The sequence below is a fragment of the Megachile rotundata genome, chromosome 3 (assembly GCF_050947335.1).
Source record: "Megachile rotundata isolate GNS110a chromosome 3, iyMegRotu1, whole genome shotgun sequence".
In the NCBI taxonomy this organism is placed as follows: Eukaryota; Metazoa; Arthropoda; class Insecta; order Hymenoptera; family Megachilidae; genus Megachile; species Megachile rotundata.
The window spans coordinates 7,112,439-7,125,329 of record NC_134985.1 but is presented as its reverse complement, the minus strand read 5'-3'; the positions used below and the strand labels follow the sequence as shown (position 1 = coordinate 7,125,329).

Genomic DNA, 12,891 nt, shown 5'->3' with positions numbered 1-12,891 from the left:
TTAAGAGTATAATTATAGCAGAGCATTCATAAAGACATTAGAAGATTTCTAAAATGATCTCTGAATCTAATTACAAATTATATTTTCAAAATATAGAATTTAAAACTTCTCTTCAAAGCCTACAATTTAAAAAATATAAAACATTTAAAAAATCTTTTCAAACTCTTATGATTTGAAAAACATTTGTAATTACCATATGAAGCTTCCTACATCCAGAAACAGATAAATAAAAAAATTAATGTGAAACCCAGTTGAGTGCACCACAAAATTTACATTTTGAATAAATTACTCTATTCCTTTCACTTGATGCAAAATTAATTTACCTATTAAAAAATTGTAATAGTTATGAAGATTTTCATTCTACTTTCAATTTTATGTAAGGTGATCTATGAAGGATTACCTTTCGAATCTTTTTGTGCGTTTTAATCGCGCTGAAAAACGTCGTGATAGCAAAGGAAAAGCTATTCCGCTTTCTCGTTATGCTTTCACTTTCATTTTTGAACATAGATATACTTATGTTTTGTATTTGTTTTCGATCAAGAAACTGATATTCGAGTCCATTACTTTCTAACGACGTTTTGTATAAATTTTCAAGCTCTCAGATAACAGATTAGATTCGAATGCATTTGAATTGCGTGTAATTACTGTTTCTTGATCATTTGTGAACGTTGATGATGTATTAACTCCTCGTGTTATTTTGACGAATCTGACTCGTGATGCACTCATACTTTAGCTGTGACCAATTTTACTCGAATTTTTAATAAGGTGAAGTGTGGTAAGTGCAGACTGGTTTTTGTAAAATTGGTATTTAAACCTAAGTATTTTCAGTCTGCTATGTAAATACTTAACGCTGTCGATATCGAACGCTTTGCACAATTTCTACTATTTAATTAATATTAATTAAGACCTTAATTTTCCTTGTACATTTTGATTTTGATAGGAAATTGTTTAAAATGTCAACTACCCTGCATTTTCTCCGAAAATGGGGTAAGAGCGTAACTTGAAGTTAAATACTTTGAAACTTTATTTCATGTGCAATGGGGCAAGAGCAGAATTATTAACAAATCTGCTATAAAATACTTTTTACTGCATTATGCAAGTACTCTATACTGCAAACAAGTACTCTTAGCTGAAATATAAAATGGGATATAGTGAAACAAAACAAGGAAACAAACATACTAAATGGAGAAATTTCGCCCATATTGTAATAAAAATAGCTTGCATACGTACTTGTCCCGTTTACAAACTTACCCCACTTCACCTTACGTTTCAATTTAGAGTTTAAGTCCGATCATTTGCATAGTCGATTGATACCAAATTGACGTAATATCCCAACTTTCTTTCTTTGTTTTAATATTGTAGCAATAATTAGTTCTGACTAACGCAACTGACAAATCATAATGCAAGGAGTCAGACATTACATTGGCAAAACAAGTTTTGTCGTTTTTTCAAGGAAATATTAAATTACAAATCTAATTTGTGTAACTAAAATTTTCTTATAAAATATTAATTGTTTCTTTAACGTGTAATGAGAACTATTGATTAGAATCTTCATTTCTGATGAAACTGACACTTCTAACCATTACTGCAATTTCTATAGTTAGGCTACACATACATTTTACAAGTTTAAACAACCTTCTTATCTTTATGAAAATGTTATATAGTATTATGTATGTAAAAATTAGTCTTCGTTTATTTCATTTTTAACCATTTATAATTAATGAATTTATATTTGATAAAATATTTGTTGAATTTATATTTGGTTTTCTACTTTATAAATTTATATTTGCTACATTTATATATTATACTTGATACGTCTAATAAATTACTCTAAAATGTAAGCCTCACATACGTAATTGTATAACTAAAAAAACGTCAGCATACAGATTAAATAAAAATTATAAATTTGATCATAAAAGACATAACTTTTTACCAACTCAAACACGAAAATTTGCATAAAAGATGCAAACACGTGTGACATACGTCCGTGCATCTCAATGTCACTCGATTGTTTGGATGATTACTTAATACTTCCTCACCTTTAAACAATTAACACTTTTCGAGCCTTTCTTGACCGCGAGAGACGAATCGGTTTCTACGTTCAGCATGTAACTGCTAATCACATTAACACTATACTCACGGCGTTTTGCTTCCTCACTTTCCACCATAAACCTCAATAGCTCCATTCGTCTGGAAACGATCTTTAATAACCGATCGATCGATTACTATCTGTCGAGGATCGATCTTTTACGATCGGTTAAAATCAAGGCGAACATTTAGAAATCTTGAAAGCTGGCACCGCCTTGAACGAGCGAAACAAGTTACACGGAGGCAAGTTATCTTTTTTTTTAGAAATTTAACAGGGTGAATGCTTTTCTAGACTTGTACGCAGTGAATCAATATACTACTATTTTTCTCGAAAGATAGAATTACAAAATGGTTATCCGATAGTTTGCTAACCACACTTTGAAAGCATATTTCGTGATCAAAAGTGAGAGAGTCATTTTATGTAGTGTCGAACAGGTTTGCATGCAAAAGTTTATTATTATTGCTTTATTATTATTTATATTTCAAACAAATTTGGTGTAACTAATTTCTTATTAGCATGTTAATTGTTAATACCAGTTATTAGATTGTCTACTTTTTTCAATAAAATTTTCAGTTTAATACTGCGAGTGTAATATTAATATAATATAACATTAATATCATAATATTATAACATTATTAATATTATTAATAATCTAAACAGTCAAAATAAGAATTGATAGTAATATTTTTGGTTTATTGTTTAATTTACTCCACTTTTTTTATAATAAATGTTGTGTTCTATATTTATTTTCTTTTGCTATTATTATTATTGGAAAAATTAAACTCATCAACTGCTACTATTTTTATGGAACAAACAAAACTCATCAATTGTTACTATTTTTATGCAACAGATGAATAATAAACAATAATTATCATAATAATTTTTAACAAATCTTTTTCACTGAACTTACCTGGATCAGAGCTTCCGGCTGCAGATGCTTCAAAAATTCACCTTGCTGATAAGAGACTGAGGGTTGTTGCTGTTGTTGTTGGAACCTTAATTCTGCCTGCATCGCGGCAATAGATTCGGGGGTGCAGGATGCTCGAGCTTGAACCCAGGACGCTGCAAGTATGAAGCTTCCAAGGACCACAGACATAGTCACTAAGGTGACAGCCGCGATCCTTGCAATTTGGACCGCCGTGCTTTTTGGCCTCATGTATGCCTACAAATAAATAAACAAAATATTAATATTACGAAAGAATATTACAGACTGTAAATTGAGGTAAATATTTAGAATAAGAAAGCCGCATTCGATTTCTAAACATCAAGGTGCGTTTTTCAAAATTATGATAATTATGTATCCTTTGAATGAAAGTCTAAATGAAAACATGATTAATGTGTGTTTCATTTAGTATTCGACTGTATTAAGCTCATGCCTATGTACATGTAGAATGCGTTCATTAATTCCCACATATATTTTCGAAGTACTTAAAGAGTCTGTCTTAAAGGGATTTAGGGATTTTGGAATTTAAGAACTTAGGAGTTTTAGAATTTTGGAATTTTGGATTTTAGGATTTTAGGAACTTAAGATTTTAAGGATTTGGCATTTTAGGAATTTGGGAATCTTGGAATGTGGGAACCTTGGAATTTAGGAATGTAGGAAGCAAATTTAGGAATTTAGGAATTTAGGAATTTAGGAATTTAGGAATTTAGGAATTTAGGAATTTAGGATTTTAAGATTTTAGAAATTTGGAAATTTGGAAATTGAGGAATTTAGGAATTTAGAAATTTTTGAATTTTGGAATTTAGAAATGTAGGAATTTAGTCATTTAGTAATCTAGGGATTTAAATTTGGGAATTTGGAAACTAAATTGGGAATTAAGTATCAAAAGAACGATAATACTATTGTAATTAATAAAATTATAGCAAACTTTTTCCTTTAAAACTATTACGAATAAACTGAAAACTAATTTATTACGATGACTCTACTGACAAAACAGGAAGTAACAATAAATTTTTCGCCTCGTAATTATCATACATCCTCATTTTTATTTTGCTTCGTACAAAAAGTTACCTTGAATTTTGAACCTACTACGCACCTTCCAGCATACTTTCTACAAGATCACAGAACTAACAGTTTCACAAAATGTTATTGTCTTTGTTCGCAAAATTGCATGCCCTGTTTCCGGTTTAATTAAACAATATAACGCGTATGAATTACAGTTTTCGCAGTGCGAAATAGTTTCGTTTTAACGAGTGCCGGAACAAGTGTGCCTCTTATAATTAGATTCTAATTATCCGAGATTTTCAGTCGCCATTATTGTCCTTTCTATTTTATGTTAATCAAACGTGATTATATTGTCTATAGCAATCGGTCCCCACAGACGAAGAAAGGAATAGTTCAACTTCCGTGATGATCTCACTATGCAGAAATAAACTTACAGCGTTTCAACTACATTCCTATTCAGGTTTTTTAATTTATTCCTGCTCGGCTGATTTATCTTTCTTCTGTTTCTTTATTCGGTTTCTAATATTATTCGAGAGAGTTTCTGTTTTAAAGTCATTTTTACTCATTCAGTTTCTACAATTGTGTTTCACAAGTTGAAATAACGAAATCAATTTTATGCAATAAGAGGTTTGTGGACTGATATATGAAATCAAAAATTAACATCTTAAATACGAAATGGAGTTTAAGCAAAATAAACTTTTTTCGATAGGCTTTTATTATACTTGAAAATCTTTTCTTTGAAGGTCTTTTTATTTGAATTATGTTTCATAATGTCAAAGAAATAAATTGTATGCAATAATAGCTTTTGTTATTAATATTTGATAATTAGGGTTTTTTAAAATTTATACATAAAATGAAGTGGGGTAAGTTCGTAAACGGGGCAAGTGCGTATACAGGCTATTTATTACAATATGAGCGAAATCTCTCCAACTTTACAAAAATCAGTCTGCACTTACCCCACTTTACCTTAATTTGTAAGATGAATTTTACTTATACAATTATGTACAGGGTGTTTCATAAGTGGTGTAATTCCTGGATAGGGTAGTTGAGACGATTCTGAGGTGAGTCATTAATAATTTAAAAACGAAGCTTCGAACGCCATTTTTGCAAAGGGAGATCTTGTTCAAAATGGCGTCCTTTACCACCCATTTTTGGGAGTTGCACTAATTATGAAACATTCAGTATAAGAGGGTATATTACTATACAGGGTGTATGTATGCTTTATATTTATATGTAATGTTGCATATGTAATTACTAGTGTACATATACTATAAGCTAGTACGTATACTAGTAGTGAATAACACCTGTATATTACTATACCGGGTGTATGTAATGCTTTATATGAATATGTAATGCTGTATATGTAATTACTAGTAAATAAACTAGTACGTATACTACTAGTGAATAACTACTTAATTTTTATCTACGAATATTTCTCATCTTATTAGATCAAATCACCATATGTATGTAGTAACTTTTACCATATGTATGTAATAATCTCCCTGTTATTAACACGCACGTACTAATTATAACCTTGTTACTATCTACACTAAATACCAAAAAATACTGTTCAAATTCCTAACTTGACAATTTTTACCAATTTCCTTCAAGTAACACTTGCCGTTCTTTCCATTCGAACGTCGACTAGAATCTGCAATAAAGGTTGCACACATTCCTGCAAACGAGACAGCTGCAAGTAGCACCGAGACACGTGCAAGAATCATTATAGGATAATGAAGTCGATTTAAAGTATGCACGCAGAGTGCAATCACATGAATATGTGGAACTTCATGCTAGCTAACCACAAAGTCGAGGTCTTCTGTCGTTTCACGCTCTCCTTTCGCGTGTTCTCGTCCATTCCGATTTCACGGATTGAAGCTAATCGCGGGAAAAAAGTGAAAAATAAAATTGGATAACCTCACTATATCTCTAATACGTGTTTCTTAACACGCAAACTATCAAATTACCGTTTTACAAGCTACTTATTTTAAATTACATTTGCGAAGATGATTTTCTTCAAATCTGTGTCAATCTTCGGGACTGTAGAATTCATTTGTGTATTAAAAGGTTTTTTAACGTTTACTTATTTTTTAACTCAATTTATTATTTTAGAATGTGCATTATTAGGTAGATTTAGTTGATTGATAAAATATTTATGCTGTTTTTAAAATGTAGTCAATTATTATGTACGGACTGATTCTAGTACCCAGGTCAAACTATAATATTGTGCTACTACTCTGACCACCCAGTATAATTATAAATATTATATATATAATTTAAAAAATTGTTATTATAATGTATAATTGTAACTATATATTTTTATGTATAATTTGAAACTAAATTGAACTGCTTTTTCATGTAATCTGAAACTGAATTGAACTACATTTCCATAAAACTTAAAACTAAATTTCATATTTCAGTAGTCAGATGCCAATATCCTATTAAACCTGTATGGAAATCTATATTCCTCATAAAAATACGATAATAGTGTAATTCGATATTAATCCACTGATTTATCTAAAATCATTTTTATTACGAATCGAAGCGTCAGCTGTTAGTCTTGAAACGGAAATATGGCCTATAAAGTAAGTCCGATTCTCAGTAACTGTACCTTGACACTATTAATTCGAACTCGTTCTGTTACTTCAAAACCTTGAAACTCATAAAAATTCGTAGTTCTTGTAAATGCATCTCTGATTTTGTTCTTACGCTCCAATGGTCTGGATACGATCTGGTTCTGAACATCATTCGATATTCATAATAAAACAGGTATGGTATAACGTAATTAATAAAGTACGAAAAAGTACTTCGATTAATTTCATGTCAGGTTTATTAGATAGATAAACACGTGTAAATCTAATTAAAGATATAAATTATGTGTCAATTGACTAATTACGAGTGACAAAAATGATAAGGTCGGAATTTCCGTGGCAGATTAAATATCGTACCGTTACGAAACACGGAAAAAAGTGGACGGAGGAAATTTCTGGAAAAGCTTAATTTGAAGGCATGATCGCCGTCATTATTTCGGTATCCCGTAATTTACGAATAATAAGGAAGAATCTCGTTGAAGACAAAACGAGGTATCAGTTAAGATAAATTTGTATGAGATAAAAGTTGTAACCATAAATCCTCATGCGAATCGTGCATCAATATGCAAATAAGTTTGCACTTCTGCCACGTTCATTAACTGCGAATTCTTATAAGCACATATATGTATTTGAGTTTTTAAATTATTTGGTTATGAATGAAACTTTTTGTGCATTAGTAATACAAAATACAGATATGTATAATTTTATAAAGTTTACGAAAAAATGAGTAACTGAAACATACTTTTGTGAACATTATAAAAAATCAGTACTTTAAGAAGATTATAAAAAAGTCAGTAATCAAAATGTAATTTCATGATGTTTGTGAAAAAATCAATAATTGAAGCATAATCTTATGAACATTATGAAACAAGTAAATAATTGAAGTATAATCTTTTGAAGATTATGAAGAAGTCAATAGTTGAAATGTAATTTTCTAAAAACTATAAAAAAATACGTGACTGAAACAAAATCGTACAAAGTTTACGAAGAAATCAGTAACTGAAACATAATTTTATGAAGACTATAAAAAATCAGAAATCAGAATATAACCTCATCTTGAATAACTGAATTGACCTTGTCTTAAATTTCATTCTAAAACTTGTTGTTTTAACCTGGCCATCAATTTTACCTTAACATAACCTCATTATTCAAATTCAATATTGTTTATATTTCTGGATCAAAAAGGTATCGTAAATTCATATTATTATACATTACTCTTCCTACCAACTTTAAATTAAACTTCGTTAATATCTATAGTAACCAACAGATTAATAAATACAAATTTATTTTCACGAAAAAACCCACACGATTCCGATAAATGCAAATATAAACTTGAACATCCGCTTCCTCTAGAAAAGGTCAAATTCTTTTGTTGAATCATTATCATAATCTTAACAGCATATAGTAGATCCAAAAAGTGTTATACACCTTTTTGCAATAACTTTTTACAAACAAATAATACTCGAACAAAAACTACTATCAGCCTGTATACTCTGTTTTTATAAACAGAGAAATTATCAATTTCCAATAATTCCTTTCTCAAAAATAATCCGACTACTATTTAATTAATATTAACTAGGACCTTAATTTTCCCTGTACATTTTGATTTTGATAGGAAATTGTTTAAAATGTCAACTACTCTGCACTTTCCTCGAAAATGGTGTAAGAGCGTAACTTGAAGTTAAATAGTTTGAAACTTTATTTCATGTGCAATGGGGCAAGAGCAGAATTATTAACAAATCTGCTATAAAATGCTTTTTACTGCATTATGCAACTACTCTATACTGCAAATAAGTACTCTTAGCTGAAATGTAAAAGAGAATATAGTGAAACAAAACAAGGAGACAAACATACTAAATGGAGAAATTTCGCTCATATTGTAATAAAAATAGCCTGTATACGCACTTGTCCCGTTTACGAACTTACTCTGCTTCGCTTTATTAAAAATTTGTGTAAAATTTATCATGGCCCAAAAAATGAGTTGCTCCGATGTAAGACGACTTCAACATTTCCCAATTTATCAAGCGAAAAGGATACCACGTTTCACGCATCAGTTAACACGTGCTGCTTTAATTGGCAAATTAATTGAAAAGGGCAAACGCTTGTGACACAGACTGTACTTGTACATATTCGTAATGACCTCGATGTGGATGGACGACTCTAAGGTAAGAGGCCTCGAGGAGATAGTAGGCCATCCGAGGCTGCCTTTATGCTGCTCGATCTGCCAGACAAAAGTAAAGAGGCACTGTTGCCAGGCACTTCAGATGAAAGGATTATTATACATATATACAACATGACCAAATTTTTAAGCGTGTTTCCTTCAATACACTCTGACTCATTGTATTCCGTTAACATAACAACATGTCTCAAAAAGCCTGGATCAACGAATCTTGTTGGTGATTTTGCACATTCTTTGTTGTGGATGTACCGGCAGGATTGTAATTCTTTTTTATGCCTTTTAATGTTTTGCGACCTTCTGGTTGCTCTCAATTTTTGAGGAGTTGGAGAAAGAGTCAAATTTTTAGGTTTGAGGATTTTTGTATCGGAACACTGTTGGTGATACGAACTCTTTTTGGAGAGAAGGATTATTTAGATTTCAATTTATTTAACGTGTTACCTGGGGAATTTAGTTTTGAAAATTGGAATTTTAACATTTTTTTATTCTAAAATATTTGAATACCAAAGTTCCAAAATTCCTGTGTTCCTGAATGTCTGGATACTGAAATTTCTAAATACCATACTTGCTTTCACAAATTTCTAAATTTTGAAATTCCTAAACTTCCAAGTTTCTAAATTCATAAATTTTTAATTTGCTAGATCCTTGAGTAGATCTTTAAATTCCTAGATTTTGGGATTTTTTAATTCCTAGAATCTCAAGTTCCTAGTATCCTCAATTCCTAGATTCCCAAATTCATTGACTTCCAAATTCCAAAATTCCTAAATTCGTAGATTTCCAAATTCATAGACTTCCAAATTCCAAAATTCCTAAATTCGTAGATCTCCAAATGCCTAGATTCCTAAATTCCTAAGATCCCAAATTCCTCAAATACAGAATTCCTAAAATACCAAATTCCTAGATTCCCAAATTCCTAAAATCTCAAATTCCTCAAATACCGAATTCCTAAAATCCCTAAATCCCTAAATCCCCAAATCCTTAAATTTCTAAATTTCCAAAATTCTTAAACACCTATATCTTCAATATCTAAACTTCTAAATTCTTAAATGTAGAATTTCTAAATTTCTAAATCTGAAAATTAGAAATCTTAAAAAGGAAGGAAGATTCATCATACAGTACAGAACAGTGCTCACCGCGGCGGATATTTGATCCGTCCATCACTATTCCACGATATCTACTTATGTAGTCATGAAATACCGTTATCGGTGACTAGTCTCACTAATTATGCGAGGATCTCTTCGCTCAATTATTATAATTACTTTAATGTCCCAATAATTCTGCACAATTATTACAAAAATTTCTATTTCTTTTCTTTTCTAAATACAGCTTCATAAAGGTTGTCTATAAAATAAACTTTAATATACACTCATACAAAACTGTATATATTTATAATCTTTTATAAATTTGTATGTTATTTAGCATAATATATAATGTGTTAGGTAAGTCGATAGAAAGTTTGCAAAGGATGATAGAAGAAGTCATTTGCAACATATTTAGCTGTACCTTTATGCAAAGTTTCATGGTTTTTAAGATATTGGCCACTTTGTTAATTTTGCTTATTACCGAACATTTCCGAAAGAAACGATTGTAGAAAATTTATTATGATTATTATAAGCGCCTTTGTATTTTTTCTCACCTTCAGAACTTGCTTTATCTAAATCAGCCAATAAAATATTTCTGAATGTGATCCTAAATATTTGGTAAGCGAATGAAGCTACCTGCATACTGTGTCTTGTAATTAAAGTAAATTTTTAATCGCTCTTTTCTCAAAAACAGCTAGTTTCTATCAAATTAAAATGTTTTTAAAAACTTCTTCATTTTGTCCTGTTACATATTTGGAGTTTATAATAGTCATAATAAACTTTCTACAATTGTTTACTTCAGAAATGTCCGGTAATGCGCAAAATTAACAAAGTGGCCAATATCACAAAAACCATGGTACTTCGTATAAAGGTATAACTAAATATGTTCCAAATGCCTTCTTCTATCATCCCTTGCAAACTTTCTATCTAGGCCATGTATAAGTGTAAATTTAATATACACATGTACAAAAATTTATAAAGAAATTCTAATTTTATTGAATATTTTGATACACAATTATATTTTGAATATTTTGATTTAACAATTATTAGCAAAGAACTCTTCATAAGAGGTTAATTTCCTTCTACCATATTTATAACATAACTTCACGTAGCAGGAACTAAAGTAAATTTATATCTCTATAAATCATGATATCGTGTTATAAATAAATTGCTCTTGCTAAGGCGTTGTTAACGAGCGTTTTTACAGTTTATAATATGTTTCAACATACTTAAAATTTTTTCGTAAAATTCTCGTAACAGCGTTTCCTGATTGGAGAAACGTGATATTATTCCCGCTGTACTGTGGAAACTTTGTAATAAGTCTCTGCAACTGTTCACTGATCGTGAGGATATGTAACTAACCATTGTTTGGTGAAGCATGATAATAATCGTTTGTTATAATACGTCTGTATAAAATCAGAGCACAACGGATACTCCATTGTTTTCATATCACAAACGAGCTGAAGAGTGCCGAGATCGAGCAAGTCATTTACTTTGAATAAAACGCTACGTATTAACCCTTAACACTTCATCAGAATAACATACCTGTCATAGTGCGACGTTTAAGATCCACTAAAAATATTTTTACAAAGAAGCTACTTATTATTTTAGCTTGAACAAAATTATAAATAATCTTTGAAAGTTTTAACATAATTCACAACTGATTTCAGTAAATTTATAGGGTGAATATGAAACAAAATTCAGAAACGTGAAAACATTGAAGAATGTGGCTTTCACAGAAAAAATTCAAAACTTTTTTTGATTTTAACATAAAGAGCTAAAATTTTAGCTGAACACTATTGAGTTTATACTATAGTAGTTTAAGGAAAAATAGTAATTGTGTGTAATTAAGATGAAGAAAGAATGTTAGACTCGACCTCTGCAATTAAAATGTTACGTGATTTGATGTGGATGGATAATTAAAGATGCTAAGAAAAATCGTGACAATTATAGTAATTACTTGATACAGAATAATCCTGACCACTTGTCAATTAATGTCTTCCTGAAAATTTTGAAATGGATTTAATAAATATCCAAATTATCAAGTGAATTTCACCCTTTGCACTCCTTAATTTCTTTTATCTAACGACTCCTTAATTTACAAAGTAGATGAAAAAAAGGGTGCTCAGTGAAATGTATTGCAACAGGGTGGAGTATGTGACAAATACATTTTTCTTTTATTACAAGTAGTGAAGAGGTGATAATATACGTATTCAACCAATCTATTTATCTGAATTATTTGTAGGATCCAAGGAAATGTGATATTGAGTCACATTCGACATAGGAGTGCAAAGGGTTAAAAAATATATGAATTAAATTACCAAGTGGATTTAGTTAATATCCGAATTGAACTACCAAGTGGATTTAATAAATATCCGAATTAAATTATCAAGTGGATTTATTAAATACCCAAATTACCAACTGGATTTAAGAAATATCCTAATTAAACTACCAAGTGCATTTAATAAATATCTGAATTAAACTACCAAGTGGATTTATTAAATATCCGAATTAAATTATCAAGTGGATTTAACAAATACCCAAATTACCAATTGGATTTAGTAAATATCTTAATTAAACTATCAAATGGATTTAATAAATATCCGAATTAAACTACCAAGTGGATTTACTCAATATCCGAACTAATAAACTACTCAATAAATTTAACAAATAACCAAGCCACTACAAACTAAAAATAGTACTGTTACTACGATTATTTTTGCTGCAGCTATCTGCATTTTAACCGTCTCCTTCATAAAATTGCTTAAGAGGAGTAATTAAAATGGCGGAAGAGCTCTTAACTTCTACGCTTCCGCGAAGCGAGTGCTAAAGTTTATTTACACTTACATAATGAATGCTAATTCACAAAGTGTGAAACTAAAAATAAACAGTTGTCACGAACAGAGAAAATGTGATAATAGTTGCATACAAATAATTTTACCTTGTGACAGTTCTTTTATTTAAACGGTAGAGATTAATCGACAGAATTATAAATAAAAAAAGTC

At 30.1% G+C, this 12,891-nt stretch overlaps 1 protein-coding gene across 1 annotated transcript in view; it reads right to left on the bottom strand.

Annotated features, from left to right (window-relative positions):
• LOC100878568 (uncharacterized) overlaps positions 1–12,891 on the bottom strand; it is a 58,495-nt gene that overhangs the window by 34,780 nt on the left and 10,824 nt on the right. Inside the window, exon 2 of the mRNA XM_012290954.2 lies at positions 3,000–3,251. Coding sequence (XP_012146344.2) covers positions 3,000–3,251 — 252 coding nt within the window. The remainder of the gene's footprint in view (positions 1–2,999; positions 3,252–12,891) is intronic.